The sequence below is a fragment of the Astyanax mexicanus genome, chromosome 8 (assembly GCF_023375975.1).
Source record: "Astyanax mexicanus isolate ESR-SI-001 chromosome 8, AstMex3_surface, whole genome shotgun sequence".
NCBI classification, from domain to species: Eukaryota; Metazoa; Chordata; class Actinopteri; order Characiformes; family Acestrorhamphidae; genus Astyanax; species Astyanax mexicanus.
In genome coordinates this window covers 14,360,047-14,385,082 of record NC_064415.1, presented here as the reverse complement: position 1 = coordinate 14,385,082, position 25,036 = coordinate 14,360,047, and the positions used below count along the sequence as shown (strand labels likewise).

General features: G+C 38.2%; 3 protein-coding genes across 3 annotated transcripts in view; 2 read left to right on the top strand and 1 right to left on the bottom strand.

Moving 5' to 3' along the window:
• The window catches only part of f13a1b (coagulation factor XIII, A1 polypeptide b), an 89,931-nt gene that overhangs the window by 60,978 nt on the left and 3,917 nt on the right, over nucleotides 1–25,036 (top strand). The window contains exons 15-17 of the transcript XR_007440204.1: nucleotides 18,823–19,746; nucleotides 22,551–22,627; nucleotides 23,294–23,329. The gene's annotated coding sequence lies outside the window, so the exon portion shown is untranslated. The remainder of the gene's footprint in view (nucleotides 1–18,822; nucleotides 19,747–22,550; nucleotides 22,628–23,293; nucleotides 23,330–25,036) is intronic.
• LOC107197094 (uncharacterized) lies at nucleotides 330–7,641 on the top strand. The gene is made up of 6 exons (XM_022678564.2): nucleotides 330–845; nucleotides 2,228–2,361; nucleotides 2,485–2,523; nucleotides 2,641–3,573; nucleotides 4,615–4,650; nucleotides 5,104–7,641. Exons 2-6 carry the CDS (start codon nucleotides 2,346–2,348, stop codon nucleotides 5,427–5,429), a joined length of 1,350 nt encoding a protein of 449 aa, XP_022534285.2. The 5' UTR covers nucleotides 330–845; nucleotides 2,228–2,345; the 3' UTR covers nucleotides 5,430–7,641.
• On the bottom strand, nucleotides 14,306–15,058 carry LOC111194366 (putative nuclease HARBI1). Its single transcript, XM_049482234.1, has 2 exons — nucleotides 14,895–15,058; nucleotides 14,306–14,650 (listed from the first exon to the last, which is right to left on the bottom strand). Exons 1-2 carry the CDS (start codon nucleotides 15,033–15,035, stop codon nucleotides 14,411–14,413), a joined length of 381 nt encoding a protein of 126 aa, XP_049338191.1. The 5' UTR covers nucleotides 15,036–15,058; the 3' UTR covers nucleotides 14,306–14,410.

Here is a 25,036-nt window from a genome sequence, read left to right as displayed (position 1 = left end):
TGATAAAATATAAGGTGCTGTTGGTTAAGTGGTGTATTTTTATAACCAATGTTAAATTTCTCAAAGCAACATGTGTTGTATTATTATTATTATTATTATTGTTGTTGTTGTTGTTGTTGTTGTTGTTTTATTAAGTACATGGCTGTATCAGTTAAGGGCCAGCTGGAAAGTGTATCCCCCAGTAATGGTTTATGTGGGATTTCTTTAAAAATTATACTTTCATTTTCATTTTTGTTAAATTAGAGAGTTATTCGTTACTTTAAAAAATAGCAAAGTAAAATTCATATTATTAATTAATTCTATAATCATTTCAAAAACGATTTGTTTCTTTGTTTTATTAAGTCACATGACTTTCTAGCAACTGTTGATCATTTCACGGAAGCTTCCACACTGGTGACAAGTTATATGAAGGAAGTACTAATGGTTTACAGAGCAGAAGGCGGGGACCTCGGTCGCCCGTGTCTGTGATTGGTCCAGTGGTGATTTGTTCAGTCAATCAGTTTAAATGTGGCTTCACTGCGTCAAAATTAATTTGCATAAAGTTGAGAGATCTCTACTCTGTGAGATTCTCCTGCTTGTCCCATAAGTAGTTACTGGTCGCCTGTCGCTCTAGTGAGTGTTTCTGGTGTTCATGATGGTGTTGATTGAGTCGGAGAAGTTGAGAATCTGTAAATGCTATTTTGTGGGTTCGGGGAGCTGCAGGTGTCTGCGTCGGGTGAGCGGAAGCGAAGAGGAGAGTGTGTTGTGTGCACTTGGACTGAAAACTATGAGCTCTTTAAAGGAGAGATAAAGCTGATTTAATGGACACTTGTTGAAACACCGCGCGAGGACCACATCTGAGCCTGGTCAGTATATTCCTGGTTAGATTTTTTAAATTAACATGTACTCCTACAATGACAAACTAAGTACAATCCCCTGTATCTCTCTTATGCTTATTGAAGGTATATGATTACATTTTCTCTTTAAAGCTAAATGTTTAGTGATGGCCTAGGCTTTTTAAAAGTTTTTTTCTCAAAATATTTTAAAGGTTTTAACAGGTCAAAAGTCTTTGAGCCCTTAAATATATAAAGTTCAGGTAGTCTTCTGCAAAGAAACTTGCACTAATTATTAGGCACTTCAGTTTTTATTGTAAGTAGTTTTAAATTTAATGTGGCCCCTGTATATGATCAGAAAAGATTTTCAGCAAATTCTTGTAAAACCTGCATAATGAGATAAAATCCACACCACAAGGATGTTTACAGTTTGGTTTATTAACAGTAAAGAACAAACACAAACAATAGCCAGGGTTCAAAAAGTAAGATACTAAAATACATTAACAATATTTCTTATAAGCATAACAAACATGATAGAATAGTTACATTATATAGCTGACATACTTTCATATTTAGCTAGCTAGATTAGCTAGTTGAGCAGTATAGATTATTAGTACTGAGTAGAACTCCATTTACTCATTAACTTCCCTCTCCATTTGCTATTAATACAAAATACAAAACAGCTGATAGCCAGAAAAATCACAAAACCTACAAACACAGACGTGATTGTCTTGCTAGTGCTGTCTAATTTAACCTCATCAGTCCTGGTAACATTCTTAACGGTTGAAATTGAATTTTAATAATTCACTATGATGCTTTAATACACTTTAATATATGGTAATTTGATTCAGGTGTGCTAATAGTATTAAATCTGTGCAGAAATATGGTTTACTCTGCTGCAGCTCTATGGGGCTGCTAGTATTTGCTGCTAGGTTCTGGGAGAAGTCGCCATTGAACACAAACAGACCAGTGCTGCTGTTTGCTCAACATTTGATCAAACATTTATTTTGGTTATCTGTGCATACATCTGCAAGACACACCTGACGAGGAATGTTGTGCCGTTTTAATCTCACATTGCACTTGTCACAATTTTAACCTTTTTTCAGTTTTTGCTTCATGTTTTATTAAACATTATGCATCAACATTATTTATTAGGCTTTTCTATTTTTTCTTGACTGTCCTGTAACTTATTCAATTAAACAATTCAATAAATACTTTCAATAAATACTTTTCATACATGAATACAAATCTCAGTGTCTCCTTATATTTTAAATTATTTTGGTTATTATAATCATTGCTGAACAATTTGTACATAATCTGAAAACACTACAGGGGGGATGCATTATTATAATATTGTATACATTTATTAAACTTTATCATAATAAAGTAAAAATTGTTTTTGTACTTTTGCGCAGCTGTCAAGATTTGTAAACTGCATCAAAGTGAGGAGATCTTTCTGCTAATGGAATTTTGACAAAACCCACTCAACCGGACAGATGGCTCTGAATTCCTGCATAATGAAAGATTAAAGATATGGGATGTACAACATGTGAGTGCCTATGATTCTACTATATTGTTTCTAAGAAAGATTAAAATCTTATTATTAAAAAAACAAAACTTAAATGAATGTAAATATTTAACATTTAACATATATTCATTGGTCAATCAACAGCCAGACCAAATTATCAGCAATATGGTAATGCAGACGAAGGTAAGAGATTTTTTCATAACCATTAATAGCCTACTTTGACAGCATCTGCATATCATACGGTAAAATCATTACCTTCCAGTTCAGAGTAATTAAGTCTAAGCCTTGTTCTGTCCTTAGAAACGGTGCCACTCATTGATGACATCAATGTTGTGCTTATTGGTTGTAAAAACTCTGGGAAAACTAAAGTTGCAAATGCCATTCTTGGAAAGAAAGCCTTCACACAGACCACATATTCAGATGAGTATGTGCAGCGCCAAAAGACAACTTTTGGAAGGACTATTTCTGTAATTCGTGTTCCTGGTTGGTCTGGAGATTTGAAATCTGGAGGTAATGAGCAAAAACATGTTCGGCAGGTGATAAAGGACAGCGTGTGGTCCTTCAAACCTGGAACTAATGCCATCATACTGGTGGTTGAAAAGGACACACAACTTTCAAGCACAACAAAAAGCACATTAAAAACACTTTTGGGTCCCGGTGTTGCTGAGCACATTTTAGTCATTTCCACAGATGGAAACAAGATTTCAGTTGCTACAATAAGTGAGCATTATAATAACAAACAAACAATAATTCAACCATATCAGAATCATTACTTATTCTGGAGAAAAATATGTAGAAACCAGCACCTGAAGTTAATTGAAACAATTGAGGATTTTATTGTGGGAAATAATGATATTTATTTTTGTCCAGTGGGCAAAGGAGAACCCAAACCTGCACTGCAGATTGAGCAGTTGGAAACTGTTGTGAATAGACTAAGTCAGAGAATCTCTCAATACACAGACAGAAATAATGAAATGAATAATGAAATCAGTAAACTACAAAAGGTACTGGGAAAAAAGCAGGAAACACTGAAAGCTCTGAGGTTTAAAAATTCCACAGAGCTCTCTGTCCTGCATGGAGGGATCCCCCAATTTGATGAAGATCGAAGGGAAGAAGAAGTAAAGGGAAAGGGGAAAAAAAGAAGTAATAAAAAAACAAGAAAAAGAAAACGTGGAAGAAACAAACACGCACACAAAGAAGATGCACAGGAATTAGTCCCACTGTGCTCAGCAGGTAACTTATAAATGTATGCTTTGTATAAATGTTGATTTTGCTAGTTTAACAGATGTTTTAAAGTAATGTACATTTTATGAATTACCAGCAAATAAATTGTATGAATATGCGTTCATAAAAGCATTGCTTACAACATTTATGAAACATATAGCCTGCTATCTAAATGTTAAGAAATATTAAAAGGGAACAAAAGTAAAATCCATTACCCTCAACTCAATATCTGGTAGCACACTTTCGGGAAAGAATTAGGTGAAATAAGTTGAGTGGAAAAGTTCACCCAGTCTTTGGTGTACCACAAGGAAATAAGAAAATAACAAATAATTGGACATGCGACTTTTAGTTGTTGTTGCTTTCACACTACATGACTCATCAGCAGTACAGGTTAAATAATTACTTAATTTTTCCCCTGTGGCTGCTTTCCAAAAACATATTTTATCACAAGAGCATGCAAGAATTAAACACACTTAAACGAGATCCAAGCCAGAGAATCTTTACAAAGGAGAATACCCACTTGAAGTGAGTCCAAAATAAATAGGTTCATATAGAGTAATTGAGAAAAATCAGTTTATAAATATCTGACATGCTCATCATAAACATGCTCTTACTGAATCACCAACATCAGCTCACAAAGTAATCAGCTCACAGTAGCAGACATGCTAGCATCTTTGCTGCGTAAAGCCCATTTGCTGTAGAAAAAAGAAAATATACAGGTATGCGTTCTTTGTTTTTTTATTAGAATACATTACACCCCATTAATGGAGAACTCAATCACAAACTCTAGCATTAAACAGCCATGTCCTGATATAACAGGGAAATAGAAAGTTATTGATAATAATTAAATATATCATACAGGCAAATAAAGCATTATTTGCTAGTACTGAGGCATTTCCTTGGAAGACCTGATACATTTAAACTTGCTAAAATAAAAGCAATTTCTGTTGATTTGAAAGAATACTTCTTAGTATTACTCTCAAAACTCTTAGACATCACATCCAGTCTGTGGTGGTTAATATAACCAGTAAGTTTTCATTTATTGTGCAGAAGAAACACCAGTTGAAGAAAAGCAGGCCAGTAAAGGTAAGATGTTTTTAATTATTAGTTTTATAATAATGTGGGGAAGTTGGTTTCACAGAACTGCAAGGTCAATGTTACGAAATGTTTTTAAATAACTGACACCGTTTGTATATTTTATGTACTTTTACCAATGCTAGAAAACTGTTGTGACTTTGTATTGTTGTACTGACCTTGTATTTTTTATACTGGGGGGTTTATTTGTTGTTGTTTTTTTAAAGGTGGTGATAAGGTAGCATTACGACCCAATCTAGTGTTAGGTGACTGAATATTATTTACATAATTATCATACCTTTTGTGCTTGATTTTCAGTTGCAATTTATTTCCATATAACTGTATCTATATGAAGAATCACAAAATGTACAGCTATAGTGGAAAACAGAAGTTTTAATCATAATATATAGTATACAGTTTTTAATGTTGTATAATATCCATTCATTTTGTCTGCGTTTTACTCAGGTGTGGACTTTGTGGACAGTTTCCGTGCAGAAATCATTCAGAAAGTTACATCAGTTGAGCCCATTCTTGATGAATTGTTTCAATTTATTGGGGGAGAACAGTATTCAAACGTCACACAACATAAAACACCCCAGAAAAAACTAAGAGAGCTCTACACTATCTTAAATGCACGTGGACCAAAGCTGAAAGCAAAGTTTTACAAGAGTCTGGTAAAATATGAGAATGGAATTGTCAACGAACTATATGAAGGGGTTAGTGAGTCTACCAATCACAAAGACTGTGTAAGGACACAGGGATTTGTAACGTTTCGTAAAAAGACTAGTTAGCAGACTTGTAATTGTAATTGGTGCAAATGTGGTACCAAACTGTGAGTCTGATCGTTGTGCTGATTTTTTGGGGAGTGTGGGTGCCTTTCAGGGCTTCCTCTTATACTGGCCAGTAGAGCGCACAGCTTTGTGTAGAAGGGGGGGAGGTAAAGTCTGGGAACCTGTGGAGAAGACAAGGAGAAAGAGTCAAGGTGCTGATGCTTGCAGGGTAAAGCATACCCTCCTTTTTGATGTACAAACCTGAACATTTCCTCACACTTTCAAAAACTACTTAACCATTTTCACCTATTTAACACAGAGTTAACACAAAGAAAACCAAATTAATTATAGAACAATGCTTATTCTGAAGCCATAAAAATAAGAGACATTACTGGGAAGGTGCAAAGCAATTGTCTTTAAGATATTAAGCCTCTACTCTCTTAAAGAAAAAATGCTTTAGGAGGTTCTTTTAGCAATGATAAACAGGTACTTTAATTTTAATAATAACTGTTTTAAATAGATATTTGTGAAAGTATAGATGTTCCAAAATTGGTTAATCTAGCTTTTTAAGAGTATAACACAGTTGGAGCCAAGGTAGGGTGCATTTCGCAGCTGCTACATATAGAAGGCTGTTCAAAAGTAAAGGACCCTTTAAATGACAGTTGTACCGCCAGAGCTGGACCACCCTCTATATGCTTACTATGCATGCTGCAAAGGGCTCACAAATGAAAAAAATACCCCTGTCTCTGCCTTTTGTCAAGTTAGGAAGAATTAGAGTCTTATATCAATCAGAAGGTAAAGCGAAACTATCCTTCAGTACAAGAAAAGTACTGTAAATCATTCTACTACATCAGGGGTCGGCAATTCAGATATTTTCCAAGTCATTTCGTGGCGGGCCACAAGTAGGGGTGGGGTTGGGTTGAAAGAAAAAAATAAATATAAAAACACGCCGCTCCTCAAGTGGGATCAAACCCAGGTCGTCAGGATCGTGCCCCAATACACTACTGCTGCCCCAGCTACTGAATTGGGACAGGTCCAGGAAAAAACGTTGTTTTAAAGAGATACGGAGCCGAAAACTAAAGTCGGAAAAACTAAAGTCACGCTGAGTGCGACAGAGAGACAGCGGAACAAAAAATCTGGCCAGAGAGGCATTTTATTTTTTCATTATAGTTCAAATAGCCTCACGGGTCATATGTTTAATGCTTGCGGGCCGCCTATTGCCGACCTATATACTGGATATATTGGATTTTTAATAAATAATAGTCTAGGAACCAAAGCCATTGGAAGATTGTTTAGAGTTGCACAGTGGCTCTCCTTAACCTTTAAAGCTTCACAGTTCCACCATAATCATACGTCAAACAAACTCTGAAACATAAAAGTGAACATATACTGAGTTTTATACTTGTTTAATTGTCCCCAAATACACCAATAGACACTGAAAGTTCCTTACTGTTCCATTCCACTTTAAAAAGTGATATAGTTCATTCCAAGTAACAGATTTTTTTTTTAAGTTTCAGTTTTATCTGAAATACACATTATCAACTTTACCCGGCACTGTGCAGACCAAATAGTGCCTGGCTTGATAAGATGCATGCCAATTTTTAGAGAGAGTCACATCAACTTTGTTAACTTCAATGGTTATTATCATTTTATTTTATTTTTTTACAAACTTGTGGAGCCTCTTAATAGTTTCTGGAACTTTAGCTGCAATATTAGATACAGATTTGCAGCAGAATAAGCCATTTGTAGTCAATTTTTACATGGTACAACACTTGATACTATTTATGCACTTGATACATGCACGCTCTCCCTACACTGGAAGCCATCACCTGCTGACCAATGGGAGGCCTGGCTGGAGAAATAGGGGGATGAGCCAATCTTTTAAAAAATAGGATCCAAGATAGCTGCTAGAGAGAAAGAACTTGTCACACCATGTGCAGTGTTGTAAGTGTCATTTTAAATCTCTGATGTTAGAGTTTATATACTTTTTCTATACTTTTCACTCTATTTTTGGGATTTGCTTTGGTTCTAGGTATTTTACCCGCTGCTCTTAACTTTGTTTTATAAGAGATGTGTTATTTAGGCAGGCACCACCCAGTGTATTTTGGATATTTTTCTGGGAAGCACAGCAGGTGTAATCTAATCTGTAATCCAATCTTTGCAATCCAGTCCAATTTTACATTATTTATAACACAGGTGTGTTAATTCTGTGTCTGTGGAAAAAGTGAAGAAATCATGAATGTGTCTGAATCATGAATGAATTCACTGTGATAAGCCCAGCTATCAGGCTGAACCCATTCATAGGTCTTGCACTTGCATGTCACTTACAAAGCCTGAACCATTCAGATATCAAATTAAGTAAAAACATTTGTTTGAGCATTTTTTCACACCTGTTGTGTGAACGTAGCCCTAGTGTACATAGCTTTTGTTTGGTTTATGTTCTAGCTAACTCTTTTGTATCTCAGAGCAGGGAAGTGTGGTTATTTTCTTTAGATGCTGTCCAGTTTGTGTCGTACTTGTTAACAAAGCTGTTTTAAAATATGTGACTTTTTAATAGCTTGGTTGTAAATAAAGCTCATTAGGTCTTTTTCTTGACTTTACTGGTTTTGTTATAATATATATGGACATGATTTTTATGTTCATTAAATATGTAATTGTGATGAACAGTATAAAAGACAATAAATAAAACATGTTTTATAAAACAAGTTCTGATACTGTCAGTCTGCCTTTTCTTGACTCTGAACTCTTACAGTGGACTTCAGTTTCCAGCACACCACAACTCTCACGCTACACTGGTCACATGACACTATGGCATTCCCACTCTCCAAGTTACTAATTGTTTACACATGTCTACCAGTGTATATATACCCCGCAGTTTTGTCTTTCCCCTGCTGAGCATGGCAAGTAGTTATCTAGCTCTCCTGCAAGTTTTATAGTGGATAAATGTAAATAAAAGCATAGCTATAGCATAAACCTGGAGTATATTATTGAGATTATTCCACAGTTCCATTATCGCTGTTAAATGAAAGATTTTGAGTTAAAGAGGACAAGAAAATATGTTTGGTTCTATGCCTGTCATTGTGTTGTCCATGTTAAAGCTATTCAGCCCGGACAAAAAATTTGTGTGTTGGGTGAGGGACAGATTAGAAGGAAGTTGGGGTCAACCTTTGTGGCATAAAGAATAATAATGCAATACTGATTCCAAATTTAGCACGTTAAGCCAATTTTGGCACCTTCTCCTTCTGTTGTATCCAATTTCATGATGTTACTTATTAAGTTAAGATTACATATGATTGTGAAAAGATTTAAAACTTTATACATAAACTTTAATCTTTTATATGGATCGCTAGAATCCAAATCCATAAATGGATTTTCTCATAAATAAATATCAAACTAAGGCTTAATTTGAAAGACACAGACATAGATTTCCTATTAAATAATGTAATTATAGATACACTGCCTGGCCAAAAAAAGTTGCCACCTAGATATAACTAAGTAAATGATGTGGGGTTGATGCTGCAGTTGGTCAGGTCTATGTTCAGTAACAGTATGTGCTGAAAGAATGAGGTCAGCTGACTACCTGAATATACTGAATATAGACCAGGGACCTCATGTACAAAGACTTGCGTGGACTTCCTACTAAAATGTTCCGTACGCTCAGATCTGAAAAGTTCCGTACGCACAAAAAATCCGGATTTATCAAACCGTGCGTAGGCAGAATCCCACATACTTTCTCTTAGTACATCACAATCAACTTGAAATCAAGCGTAAATGCACGAAAACATCACACCTGCCACGACTCCTCCCTCAATTACGCAGAGTATAATTTTATAATAATAATAATAATAATAATAATATGCTAGAGTAGAATATGCAAGTCAAGAAAGAAAAGTGTTGCAAGACGCATAGCGTAATAACTAATAATTACCCATGTTTTAAATGTATTATTCTAGGATGGATAATAAATGCTTTAATTTAAATGAGTTGCTTACCAAGAAGCCACCCGTCATGCACAGCTTGTTTTCTTATCCTCTTATGCTCATAGAAATCTAAAACGGCTTATAAGCCAGTCATCATCATGGGCCCAAAAATATAATGGTCACAGAAAATGCGCTCTCAGTGAATTCGGCCATTAGCAATATTTTCCAATAATGCAAACGCTGCCATCTCCAACAACTCCAGCACAACATTTTATGCATGCATATACAGTTGTGGTCAAAAGTTTACATACACTTGTAAAAAAACATAATGTTATGGCTGTCTTGAGTTTTCAATAAGTTCTACAACTCTTATTTTTCTGTGATAGAGTGATCGGAACACATACATGTTTGTCACAAAAAACAGTTATAAAATTTGGTTCTTTCATAAATTTATTATGGGTCTGCTGAAAATGTCACCAAATCTGCTGGGTCAAAAATATACATACAGCAACATTAGTATTTGGTTACATGTCCCTTGGCCATTTTCACGGCAACTAGGCGCTTTTGGTAGCCATCCACAAGCTCCTGGCAAGCTTCAGGTCGAATGTTTGACCACTCTTCTTGACAGAATTGGTGCAGTTCAGCTAAATGTGATGGTTTTCTTGCATGAACCCGTTTCTTTAGCACTGTCCACATGTTCTCAATGGGGTTTAAGTCAGGACTTTGGGAAGGCCATTCTAAAACCTTAATTCTAGCCTGGTTTAGCCATTCCTTTACCACTTTTGATGTGTGTTTTGGGTCATTGTCTTGTTGGAACACCCAACTGCGCCCAAGACCCAACCTTCGGGCTGATGGTTTTAAGTTTTCCTGCAGAATTTGGAGGTAATCCTCCTTCTTCATTATCCCATTTACTTTCTGCAAAGAACCAGTTCCACTGGCAGCAAAACATCCCCAGAGCATAATACTACCACCACCATGCTTGACAGTAGGCATGGTGTTCCTGGGATTAAAGGCCTCACCTTTTCTCCTCCAAACATATTGCTGGGTGTTGTGGCCAAACAGCTCAATTTTTGTTTCGTCTGACCAGAGAACTTTCCTCCAGAAGGTTTTATCTTTGTCCATGTGATCAGCAGCAAACTTCAGCCGAGTCTTAAGGTGCCTTTTCTGGAGCAAGGGCTTCTTTCTTGCACGGCAGCCTCTCAGTCCATGGCGATGTAAAACACGCTTGACTGTGGAGACTGACACCTGTGTTCCATCAGCTTCCAAATCCTTGCAGACCTGCTTCTTGGTGATTCTTGGTTGACTCTTGACCATCCTGACCAATCTCCTCTCGGCAGCATGTGATAGCTTGCGTTTTCTTCCTGATCGTGGCAGTGACACAACTGTTCCATGCACTTTATACTTGCGTATAATTGTCTGCACAGTTGCTCTTGGGACCTGTAGCTGCTTTGAAATGGCTCCAAGTGACTTCCCTGACTTGTTCAAGTCAATAATTCGCTTTTTCAGATCCACACTGAGTTCCTTTGACTTTCCCATTGTAGCTTTTTTAGCTGAGTCTAATCACTGGGTCAAATGAGCCCTATTTAAATGGGCTCATGAGAAGTCAACAGCTGTAGTCAATCAGAATCACTTACAAGAAGTGAAGAGGCCATGACATGAAGCTAATTTGATTGACACAACTCGCTACATCACCAAAATTGACAAATTTTGTTGCTGTATGTATATTTTTGACCCAGCAGATTTGGTGACATTTTCAGCAGACCCATAATAAATTTATGAAAGAACCAAATTTTATGACTGTTTTTTGTGACAAACATGTATGTGTCCGATCACTCTATCACAGAAAAATAAGAGTTGTAGAACTTATTGAAAACTCAAGACAGCCATAACATTATGTTTTTTTACAAGTGTATGTAAACTTTTGACCACAACTGTATGTAGGCCAAGTGGAAACACGTTGAACGATTATTTCTGTAAGCCAATGAAATTGTCTGATTAATTAACTTTATTTTACCCAATGGCTTACTACAATGTGTGCATAAAGGATATCTTAATAGTTGTTATTTCAATGCATTGCCTCTAAGTGTCGCCTAATGACAAAAACACAATACATACGTACAAAAAAAAACATGCGTACACCCAAAACAAAAGTGTCGTGGGGAAACGCACTTTCTCACATTCAAGTCAAATTTAGTACATCAGACCGTGAGCGTGAAATATGGTGTACGCTATGTTTTTGTGCGTACGCACCTTTAGTTCATCAGACCTCAGGTTATTCCATCAATAGATTTTTTTTCCCCTGATGACACGGGAATATTCCAAGATGACAATGGCTGTATTCGGAATGGCATACTACATGCTACTCGCGTACTAAATCTGCCTAAAGCTAGTATGCAGTACGCAGTATGCGACCAAACTGCAGATCTGTAGTGCACTACAGGTACCCGGATGGTCTACTACTCCGCTCCGATTTCGCAGTGTGCATGGGGACCTATCTTCGTGGTGTACTGCATCCCAACAGGCATTGCGGCTTGCTTCAGAAAAAAAACAGGATGGCGGCTGGTGCAAGCGATGAAGCGCAGAACAGGGGGAACTCTGAGTATAAATTTGAGTATATTTAATTAGATGGGGTTACGTTTTCTTCTGATTTAAGCTTATAAAGTTGAAATGAAGAGATAAACCATTTAATAATAAGCTAATGATATTAATATATGCTCTTTAGCCGACAGCTAGGCTAAAGGTAACTGAAGTTGAATTGGTAGGGGTATAGCAGCAGTAGCAGCAGCAGTAGCAGCAGCAGCAAGCTAGCTAGCGAGAGCCTCTAAAATGTTTATATATTAACTAATGTTTTACTATTTTGTTAGAAATATTCGTTAGGTAATTGCAATGTATGTTTGAAAGGGACTGATGAGGACACGGCCGAGTTGATTGCGTGGCGTTCAGCCAACAAAGGGCTGTTTACCGGCAGGCGCAATGCTGCTCAAAAGGGATTTGAGTAAGTTTATTTTTGTAATGTTGCGCCAAAAGCCCATAAACTGTGCAGATTTACTTATGTTTAAATCCACATTATAAGACTATTCTCTGTAGTTTATTACTGCATGTTTTGTTTTTGTTTTTTATTAAAATCAATATTGTCAAGGCCATAGATCATATAATGCAGTTATTGTTGTTTTGCTGTTCTGCTATTTTTCAGGGAATTCATCAGAATGCGTGGCCTGACCGGATCCATAGATCCAATGAAAATGAAAAGAAAATGGGAGAATTTAAAACAAAAACAAAAAGGTGAGTTGTAAGTGGTCTAATGTGTCTCGTTACTTTATTTGATCAAAATGTCAGTTTCTTGTCAAACATAGTATCCATGCAGAGTAACAGTATGTGAGTTAAATAAATGTCTCAATTTATGTTTTAGTGGTTAGGGTGATATTCAGTTTAGGCATATTTTTTGTAGGAGTTGAAGGCCCCCAGGACTGGGGTTAGCACAGAGGGAGGAGAAGCCACTGCAGCATCCTGGAGGTGGTATGGTTTAATGGATGAGGCACTACAGCGGAGGCCTTCTATAAATCCTCCACTTGTAGTGGACTCATCCGCCCAGGATGTTGTAGTGGCTTCCTCTCCCTCGATGCCCCTAAGACAGTCCCCAACACCTCCATCAAAAAGGAGAAGGGAGACAGAGTTGCTGTCTTTCCTGAAGGCGATGCAGGACAGGGATGAGGAGGGAGAGAGGGCTTGTCTGGAGAGAGAGGAAAGGAAAGAGAGAGAGGCACTGGAAAGGGAGGACAGAAAAGAAAGAGAGTGTCTTGAAAGAGAAGAGAGGAAGGAGAAAGAATGGCAAGAGCGAGAGGAACGGAGAGAGAGAGAGAGGAGGGAGTGGGAGGAAAGAAGAGAAAGGGAGAGTGCAGCAAGGGAAAATAAGCTTCTTGATGTTCTTAGACTTTTATTAGAGAAGAAATAAATTGATACTTGTTTCACATCTTGTCTTGGTCATTGAAATAGCCGATAATGAAAAAATTACCCTTACTTTGTTGCTTGCAGAGAGAGACAGATAGCACACTTAAATCACAGGGAAAGTTTAGTTTGCATTAGCCCAAGGTGCATACATGGCAAATAAATAAATATAGCAAATAAAATCTCATCATTTTACACAGGTATATATAGGCTCTACTGTATAGCTATATCTATATTTGCAAACTGTAAGTGTGGCAAAGTGTCAGTTCACTGTAAACATTGTAGCATATGTATGACAGGATAAGTGCTGTAGGCAGCGTTAAATATGGATATTAATTTATAAATATTAAGTGTTTAAAGTTAATTGGTACTTTACAATGTCCCAGCAGAGTGAAGATGAGCAAAGTGATTTGCTGTTGCTAGCAATGATCACCGTTCTTTGCTGCAGTGGGACTAAATGAGTCTGTTGCATTGTTGTCTTTCTGGAAGATTGTGGAGAAGGTGTAATGTTTTGTGCGGGATAACGGTAAGTGTTGGCATTTTCCTTTTATCCAAAACGTCAAAACTGTGAGTGAGCAGCCTGAACTGAACAAGCCTTCCTAATCGGTTTGTTTAGCTTATTTACATGCAGACATTACATTTCTGTCAAATTGGATGTACTAATGATACATTATTTGTATATTATTATTTGTATGTACAGCAAAGATGGCTCATTTCCAAAAGTTATGTTCTTAAACATCCGCATGACCTTCAGAGGAAAGTAATCTAAATTCGAATCTGCCATACTTATTACTTTAAATTTTAAACATACTATAACACTTCGATGTCATTACAAAGTATAAGAATGTCTCCGGAACAATTGACAAAGGGACAGGAAGTAAGTTAGGCACAAAACACAGATGTGTGTGTCATATTTTTACTAATGTGACATTCTCCTTTATGCTGGACATTTAAAACGCCAGTTATTTATTTACAGTTGAAACCAGTTGAAACTAAATCATATGGATATAAATAGTATTAATTGAGGTAAAAGAAAAAAAACAGATTGCAGTATATTGAATAGATTGATGACATATTTAACCAGTTAATCAAACAAAACAACTAATCACTGAAATAACTTATTTGAATATTCCCCTTTTAATAATCATGTTCCCGTAGGGCTGAGATGGCAGCACCTGGGGCTGACACAGCAGCGGCCAGTCTGTCCCGAAGACCGTCTCCAGGTTGTGCTGCAGAAGTGTGTTCCTCAGCCTCTGCTTCCCCAGGCTCCTCTTCTGGTTCACCCTCTGCTGACTCTACAATGTCACCATTGGAAAGGCACAGGTTGTGCAGAAATGCACAGCAGGACACCACCACTGGTGCAAACGTGAACTTCACCTGACAATAAGGCAAGTTTTTTGTATGATTTTAGTAGTTATAGGTTATAATAGTTCCAGATAGTCAAGTCAAGTCATTATCAACCGCTTCATCCGTTAAGGGTCGCGGGGGGGTGCTGGAGCCTATCCCAGCCAGCATCGGGCGGAAGGCAGGATACACCCTGGACAGGCCGCCAATCCATCGCAGGTTCCAGATAGTAATTTACTAAATGTTTTTCTCTAAACTGCTGCATTATTTGATTTACCTCAAGAGCCTTGAAAAAGATGGATCGCCATCGGGTCTTCATCATCCCGAATGACCTCTCCACCACCGATCTGGCTTTGGACAAGTGCCTGTTGTACCTGGCTTGTACTGGGTTCTGCACTGGCTCTCTAAAAGGAGTCATTAGGCAGATGGGGGACGACAGGCATGGATAACCTCCATCACCCAGGATGCACCAGCCTGGTGGAGGGTAGAGCTGCTGCACATAGACAGAACTCAGCTTTAGCACCCGAGCATCATGGACTGAACCAGGTACGCCCGAAAACACATTCAGAAAGCGGCCACTGTGGTCACAGATGGCTTGTAGCTGTATAGAATAAAAAAGTTTGCGATTAAAATAATCTTCCTTGAATTCCCCAGGAGGCTTAATCCGAATATGGCTGCCATCTATGCTGCCAACCACATGATGGAAAGCTGGAGACCCTGCAAGGCGGCAGAAGCCAGCACCAATTGCTTCAAGTTCTTCAGGGGATGGAAAAAGAACTACTCTTTTGAAGACGGCCATTATGCATTCTGCAGTGCGATGGACTACATCATAGACTGTAGTTTGGGGAACATCAAAGGCCTCAGAAACCACACGGTATGATGTGGCACTAGCAAGCCAGTAAAGAAAAATGCCTACTTCTAGTGCTTTTCCCCAACCATGGTCGTGCTGCCCCTCAGTGTGTGAACAAGTGTGTTGACACTTTCTCTGGACAGGCGAAAGTCTTTCTTGAGCTCTCCCTCACCAAAGTACTCCTGGAGTATTGGGGTGCTCATATTCAACTGGCAATATGGTAGCCTGCAGTCAGCCTTGAAGGAAAATATAAGCACATTCATGTTAGCATATTTCTACTTTCCGGACTCCAATGCAGTCTGCACATTTTGTGTAACACATTATTTACTAAGTTCATTAAATATGTACTTTAATGTATAATTCAATATTAAACACATTCTGGTAGTTTCTCTCGTATTGCTGTTCTCTCTCTGCTCTTTTCTCCATGCACAGTAGCGTTTACAGCCCCATCCCAAATCCCACCCTGCTGGCTCCTCAAACTCTACTCTCTGGAGACATCAGCAACATGCAGCGCTATAGGGTGAGAGCCTACAGGCCCCGTCCCAAATCACACCCTGCTGTCTCCTCAAACTCTACTCTCTGGAGACATCAGCAACATGCAGCACTATTGGGTGAGAGCCTACAGGCCCCGTCCCAAATCACACCCTGCTGTCTCTTCAAACTGTACTCTCTGGAGACATCAGCAACATGCAGCACTATAAAATGAGAGCCTACAGGGCGCGAGGGTTGAAACAGGCACAGTTATTGGCACACAGCCCCTCTTTACTCCACCTACAGTCCCCCGCCTGCACACTGCATTCTGCCCGCTGCCAGTAAATGTATGAACAAATCTAGACATTTGAAGGAAAAGGAGAGAAAAGGTCCCTCCCAAGAGTCACAGCCACAGTTCTGTTTCAGGTATCTGTCATTTCAGAACGATAGCAGTGTTTATAGCAGTAGAGCTGCAGATGAATATTATGCTGTTATTGAGTTAACTAAGTTAGACTAATCTCAGCTTGTTAGCAGCTACTGATTCAGCTATTTAACTAAACACTGTTACTGACAAACATCATGCTCCATCATTTTAGTAACAATTCAACAAAGCTGTACATCAGTAATATTCTCGTTCTCTGTATGAAGGTGATGTTTATGGACGGCTGAAATTTAAAGTTTGGAAGTAAACTGGAATCGCTGACTAATAAACGGGGCCTGTGTGATCAGAGACCTGAGATCAGAGTTCCTTTCACTAAATTGATTAAGTGAGCATCAGTAAAAGGTAACTATAATTTTGGTACTAGAAATTAGGAATAAATTACATTGTTACATAAAATGCTGGGAAAACTGGGGAGACTATGCTGTGAAAGCTAGTGATGTTTTTTTAATGTTTTTAGAGTTTGTCATTTTCATTTTCTGTCACATGCAGTTTTTTCCTCTTGTTTCCAAGTTTTTTAATGACTTCTAATAAAACAGCAACAATTAACCATGCTGAATTACAGCACATATTTAAATACATCAAATACAAAAACTATATATTCAATTCAATTCAATTCAATGTATTGTCATTATACTGATACAGGGTTGTACAGTAAAACAAAACACTATTAGGCTAGATCTCCAGTGCAGACAAGAAAAGTGTAGGACATAGTGCTCAGACCCTCCTGGTGTGTTGAGGTATCACTGGTGATAGGGGGAGTCCTAATGAATGGGTTGGGTAATTGGCCGTGTAAATTGGGGAGAAAATGGGAAAAATTAGAAATAAAATTATAAAAAAAAAAAAGTGCAGTAGTGACAGCGGTACATTGTATATAGTCCATATGTGTATAATAGTATAGGTAGGCCAGGTTGATTAAGTGCAGAGTGCATATAAGTGAAATGATTAAATTGCAAAGTGCATACAGTCTCTGTGCTGAAGCAATCAGTGGCCATGTAGGAAACTGGGAGTGGTCAGTGGTCAGTCTGTGTACTGTTCAGGTTGAAGTTAGTGTTGCTGGAGACAGCAGTTTCACAGCACGTGTGAAAAAGCTGTTCTTCAGTCTGGTGGTTCTGGTTCTAATGTTCCTGTACCTTTTCCTGGAAGGCAGGGGTTGGAACAGGAAGTGGCTGGGGTGGGTAGGATCGGAGGAGATGCTGATAGCCTTCCTCAGGCATCTCTTGTTGTAGAGGTGATGTATGGATGGAAGGGTAGTTGCAGTGATGTGTTGGGCAGACTTCACCACTCTCTGCAGGGCCTTGTGTTCAGCAGCAGTGGCACTGCCGTACCATACTGTGATGCAGCTTGTGAGGATGCTCTCTACAGTGGCTCTGTAGAAGTTGCAGAGGAGCTGTTGCGGTAGATCTACACTCCTCAGCCGCCGGAGAAAGTGGAGGCGTTGCTGGGCTTTTCTGATGATGTGAGATGTGTTCAGTGACCAGGTGAGGTCCTCGGAGATGTGGACACCAAGGAACCTGAAGCTGCTGACTTTCTCCACTGTTGCTCCCTCGATGCTCAGGGGTGCGTGCACTCTGTTCCCCCGCCTGAAATCAACAATCAGCTCCTTGGTTTTGTTGATGTTGAGGGAGAGATTGTTGATGGTGCACCACTTTGCCAGGAGCTCCACTTCCTCCCTATATGCTCCTTCATCATTGTTGGTAATTTTGCCAATGACTGTAGTGTCATCAGCAAACTTGATGATGGTGTTGGAGCTGTGCTTAGCAGAGCAGTCGTGGGTTTAGAGAGTGAAGAGCAGAGGTGAGAGCACACAGCCTTGGGGGCATCCAGTGTTGAGTATAAGTGGGGGGGAGGTGTGATCCCCCATTCTGACGGACTGAGGTCTACCAGTAAGAAAGTCCAAGATCCAGTTACAGAGTGAGTTGCTGATTCCAAGGGTGCTAAGCTTGGAGACCAGTCTGGATGGGATTATGGTGTTAAATGCGGAGCTGAAATCAACAAACAACAATCTGACATATGTGTTTGCTCCCTCCAAGTGGTTGAGTGCAGTGTGCATTGCCAGGGCAACAGCATCATCCGTGGATGTTCAGGATGTTAAAAAATGTATGTTAAAAAAAACTTATATTTGATCTTTAGATAATCAGGCAACGCCCCTGCATTCAACACCATCATCCCTCAGCATCTGATCAGAAAACGGAGCTTGCTGGGCCTGGTCTCCTCCCTCTGCAAATTAGTTTTGGATTTCCTGACTGAGAGACCACAGTCAGTCAATCTCAGACACAGGCTAAGGTGTTACAGATATAGGCCAGCAGGAACCCAAGATCTGATGAATTTTTCCATTTACATTTTTCCATAATTATACTTTTGCTTCCAATGACAAACTCAGCACTATTTCATCAGATTTTTTCTACCTCAAGACTAAACTGTGTAAATGCTTGTGGTTTACAGGATAATAGCCCCAGGCAGCTCTATAACATGGACGGAGCATTTCAGTCCTCGGAGAGCAGGCACCACCAAGCTGATGGCCGCTCTGGACTGTTCTGCTCTCAGGCAGTTGAATGGGAAGGTCGAGGTCACCATCCAACCATAAAGGAGGAGGACCCTAGCAGCATTACACCAGCATATTTATATATTCATTAACAAGCTAGCTGCTTTTTGTATTATGTGTATATGACTGTACTTATAGTATAGAAACTAATATATAGAAGATATTGCACTTGCACACAATGTATTTCTTACCTACAATCTCAAATTAGAAAAACTGGTATAGCAAAAAGAGGTTTCTTACATGTACTTTGGCTTTTATTTAATTGGAGACAGTATAAACCCAAGTTAGTTCACTTTTTAATCAACTTTTAATTTAATTAATCAATATACATTCATTCCCACATTTCAGGTCTGCAATACATTCCAAAAACTGTTGTGACAGTAAAGCATTTACCACTTTCTAATGTTGTAATTACTTGTCACAACACTCAAAATATGTCTGAGCTCCGATGATTCCAAGTGATTATATGTCTCTCATTCTTCCTGCAAACACGTCATAATGTGGGCAACAGAATGAGGATGTTTTGAAGTCATTTCAAAGTTTCCAGACAGGTCAGTTCAGGAATGCAGGCAGGCCAGTATAGCACCTTTACCCATCCCTTGAAAAAAATTTTACGCAGGCTGTGTTGAGCTAAAATCTCATTGTACATTTCTACTGTAATACTGCATCACAAACCCACAACAAGACAGACCCTGGCTTTTGGACTCTGATATCAGCCTGGAAGGTTCTTTTCTTCTTTGGTATAGAGCTCAAGACAGATCTGGAACACTGTGTTTTCACTGTGTGATGGTGAACCTGAGAAGTTGACGCTGCTTTCGGAGAAGGTAAGCAAAACGCTTCTGCTTTGCTTACTAAAGCTGTAAAGTGGTATTTTTGAATGTAACTCAGTATAGTAGAGCTTGGCAAAAGTTAGTAAAGTAATTCCCTGCCTATGGTTTTATCAGTTTTTACTGAATGACGGCTCTTAGTGCCATCTGAGAAATCAGAGATTACAGGTGTTTAGCCTGGCCCTTTACAGACTGTAGAGGAATATATTTGCCAATTTTACTAAAAGTGTTGTTTTACACAGGTAAATTTACTGTGTAGCTCCAATTTTTTTCTTTGGAATGTGTTGAAGGTCTGAAATGCTAGTATGGCTGTATATTTATGAATGTAATGAATGTGATCAGATAAAACATTAAACTACCTTGGGTTAATAGTGTCTGTAATAAATAAAATTCAAAGGAAATATGAAACTAAACAAACTAAAAATATTATTGACTTCCATTGCTGGAAAACACCTGATTCAGCTAAAAATGAAATAGTGATTCAGCACTAAAATGAAAAGGGCACATTTAAACAGATCCAAGGTTTGTGAAACACTGCATGACACTGTTGTTCAGGAGAGGGAAGGAAACCAGAGGTTATTTGCAAATACAGTAAATACAGTAAAACACAGTAAAACTGGCTTACTCCAATAGAAGAGTCATATTATTTTGACAGTGACAACTTACATCTCTTGTAACGTTATTCCACAAGATCAATAAACATTAAAATATTTAATATTTAAAAGTAAATGTAATAAAATGAAAATGAAAGTTTGTCAGATCACTGCAATGACTTGATGACTGGCTGGTCACGTGAAAACAAAATTGTTGACTCATTGATGTACTTTTACTATTTTCTAATATATATTTATTCATTTGTGTTCCTTTTATATATATCTGTAATGCTGAAACTATTTTTCCAGTTTAATATATTTTAAATTCTAAGCTCTGACTTATTGGTCATCATTTCATGTTCTGGGATTTCTCACATCAGAGTTTTATCTAAGTCATGCTGTGGTAAAACACCCTACAAAATAAAAAGAGAGTATAGAGCATGGGGAAGATTAGGGTTATGAAGAAGTAAAAGTGCAAATATGTGAAAAAAAAGTGATTGTGCAACACAATGCTGTGCAGTTTGAGTAGGAGGCAATGAAAGTGTTACATACAATAATATAACATAATATGAATATTTATAGGTGTTACAATTCCAGCATATTGGATTTCATACAGTTTGTATTTTTGCATGTTTTAGTGTGCTTAGTGCTATCACCATCAACCAACACTGGCAGCGTGACAAAACAACTATCACATTACAGATACAGGTCACCTACATTTATAACATTAACTAACAAGATAGACAAATCTGGTTTAAGCAAAAAATCTGAATCAAATAATGTGGTTTAAAATGTGAACATCTCCATAATGTCTGTACAGACATGAGTTGGAGTGACTTTCCCATAGATTTTACAATTTCCTGTTTCAACTGTGCACATCCTCATTTAAAAACATCTGAAACTGAGCTCAGGGTCATTTGTTCACAACTAACAACAAAGAGCAGGCTGATCTTACTTTCATGAAGAAGCTGTAGAGTTCTCCAAAAACTGGATAAAAAAAAACACTGAGCAACACCACCTGCAACCGCATCGGGTATGTACCCTTATCTAACCTGATTTAAAATAATGAGGTGCAATATTAGGAACAAATATATATATATAATATAAATAAATAAATATATATATATATATATATATATATATATATATATATATATATATATATATATATATATATATATATATAATACAACTCTAACTTTAAATGACTATTTGCATGCCTTAAAAAATCCTAACAAAAGTCATTTTTCATTATTTTACAATATATTACTGTATGATATTAGTAGGTGTCCCATTTAAACTGCTAATCTGCATCTGATTACTGAGCTAAAATCCAGCTCTCATTATCTGATTTTCTAAATCTGATTCTAGATTCTTAATCCAATCTGAGAAACTGGAGTACGCTGTTTAACACTCTATGGCATACAAACCAACTTTTGGTTATTACACATTTTAATACCATATAAAACATATACCATACCTTATTTACTTACTTATTTTCTTAAATATAATGTTAAATGGTATATCTTTGTCCAGTATAACAAGGCGTACAAGACCTGTATGTACAAGAATATAAAGAGTTTTGTTGGAAATTCTTGTTGTGTTTTTTTTATATGTTGTGCAGTTAGACCACTTTTTGTCAGATTAATCAGGATGAAGCAGTGGTTCTCTCCTATGTTGCATGTTTTAGATGCTTTTTTGCTCTAAAACATCCGATTTAAATTATGAGTTTGTTATTATAAGCCAAAATGTAAATGTAAGTTTTCTATTACCACAGGAACTCCTAAACATACAAAAATGACTTTTTACTCACAGAAAATAGTTAATGCCATAGAGGTTAACCATGTAATTATTAAGTGCATGTAAATGTAACAGGTAATATTTCTGTTAACTTTAACCGTTAATAACTGAAAATATTAATATATTGAATTTAATCACTGTCAGCATCCAAAAAAATAGGAGATTTGAATATTTTTTTATGATTTTCTATTAAAAATCAGTGTCAAAAAAATGGAGATACGCCTTTTTGTGTGACAATTAATTTAACAACATATTAAATACTTACTGCATATGTTACTTCCTTAATAACTGTTGTTGCAGGGTGGAGCTGAGTAAATGTGTCCGAAGGTCATTGTTTTGTTGACCTTTGGATACAGATACTCAGTTTTGAGTATGTTCACTGTTTTTTTTTTTTTGTTGTGTTCACAGACTTGGATTGTAAAACTATCATCACAAGTAGAGATTTTCAACTGCTTGGGATCTCAGTAACATGGGAAATGGAACCTGTAAGTTTATATTTTTTATTATTATGTCATTAAAAATAATTCCAGTAATTCCAATTGATCATTTGACATTTATTGTATTGTATTGTATTGAATCAGATAAATGAATCAGATGAATTCGAGAAACTTTTGCTAAACAAATTACATGTTTAAAAGCAGAAACAAGACAAATATTGATGTCATGTGTCTTTGTGTTTAAAACCCAATGAAACAGTAAAAACAAAAAACATGGCAAAATTCATGACATGGCATATTTACATCGTTCTTCCAAACCCACATTCATGACCAAAATGTTGTTGTTTCATCCTGTGATATTATATATGTGAATTCTGGATCTTTTAGTATGTGGCCAAAATTCAAATAAATAGCTGTTATAAAGTTAAAAGCATATAAAATATGCAAAATGGTTTCATTTGTCCAAAGAGCCTGATCCTGGCAACAACCTTCCCTGCACATTTATTTCCTTAAATGCTTTCAGCACATCTGATTCTATTAATATGTTCATTAACATGCCGTTTAGAGTGGCATGAGTAGGTTGTAAAGCAGGGGTTCCTCTAAAGTGTGCAGTGCAGGGAGGCACCAGGACAAAAGTATTGATTGTTTTAAAGTAATATGTATGTAATATTTTTATAATTATGTAATTTGCTGTTTATGTCTTATTATCTCCAGCAAGAAAGTCAAACGATGATCTCTTGGATGATGAAGGTGAGGCTCATAAATGTTTTTATAAATCACTTTATTGTGAATGGTTTAAGATTGCCTTGTTAAAAGATAAGAATGGCCAAACTAAATTATCAATAAAGAACCGGTACAATCTGCTAAGTGAACAATTAAATCTGGAAAGATTTACATTTACCATAAAAGATAGTGGAGTTATGTATATAACTTAGTTTTGAGAGGATGATCCACACCCTCACTCCTCCCACTCTCCTCCCTATATAAACCTTCCTCTCTACCTGCTTGTTGAACAACCTCGTAGTTGAACGACCTTACCTGCGGCGCTGACTTCGCTCCTTACCTGCTCCACGATAGTACACCACTATGTCTCCTGCGGCTGGCGTCCAACCTGGCACGACCGGCTGTTTTTGTCCACACCTACTCCTCCTGGTGTCTCCTCTCCTGGCTCCTCAGCCCGGTCTGGTCGCTACCAAAAGGTTGCCTTCGGACTACGGCGACTTCTTTCTCTCTCTCACCTCTGCCGCTCCCTGCACCGGCACCCACGCTGCCGCCAGCGCCCACGCCGCTCCCACGGCCCATTTTTTTGCCCTGTTTCCCCTTCCAACCAGCGTTCTTCTGCCTCCCTGCAGTCTCGCAGCGGGGTGCTCGAGCGTGGCCACTCCTCCTCTCTCTCTTTCTTATTCCTCAGTCTGTCTGTCCTCCCTACTCTTCCTCTGTCTCCCATCGCCACCATCTTCCCACTCCATCGCCCCCATCTTGTTGGACTGTCTTGGGCATCCTGTTTAACTTCCTTGGTCACTTCTGCTACGCGACGTGGGTCAGCGGCAGCTTTTTGGGGCTTTTAAACTACATGTACACCATGTGCATCATTCCACAAAGTCGTTCAACACCATTTTTCCCCTTCAACTGATTTCTGACTCATAGGACCTCACCCTCTATGCTGTTATTCCAGTACACTCCCATACTTGAATAGGTTGGCAGCTCCTTAAAACACCTCACTTAATTCATTCCCTACCTTTCATTCCTTAGACATCCACACTGCCTTCCTCGTCTCGCCAGCACTTGTTCTTACCCGTTCTTCCTTCTCTAGTTTACCACTCTGCCTTAATTCTCTATAAACTGCTACTCAGATCTCCTCACCCTTTCCAACCACCACATATTCTCCGTTCATCAGAGACCTCACTTCTCTTCACATTTTGTGTCTTACTGCATTCATGCTCTGCACAGGTCCTGTGCCTCCCTTCTTTCCGCAACACTCACCATCGCATCGGCTCAGCCTCTGGCTTGCTCAAAGAATACACGATCACTTGGAGTTCCCAAGCCTTTCACAGTCAGACCTCCCCTTAAATCTTTTTGCCGTCGAACGTTCTAATTCAACTCTTTGGGGCTTCAGCTTCACGCTTTTCCAGCGAAGCTGCCCCGAACTCCAACCTAAATACTCTGAGTTCGCCCCCACCCTCTTCTTCGCTGTCCAGTCAAGGGCGTGTGTCAATACTAGCAAAGTGGAGTTATGTATATATCTTAGTTTTGGGAGGATGATCCACACCCTCACTCCTCCCACTCTCCTCCCTATTTAAACCGTCACTTCCTCTCTACCTGCTTGTTGAACAACCTCACACCCACCTCCTCCCCATCTTCCTCCTTCATTTATTGTCTACCTTTCTCTACCTGTTTCTCTTTGCGTGGGGGGGCTTCAGCTTCACGCTTTTCCAGCGAAGCTGCCCCAAACTCCAC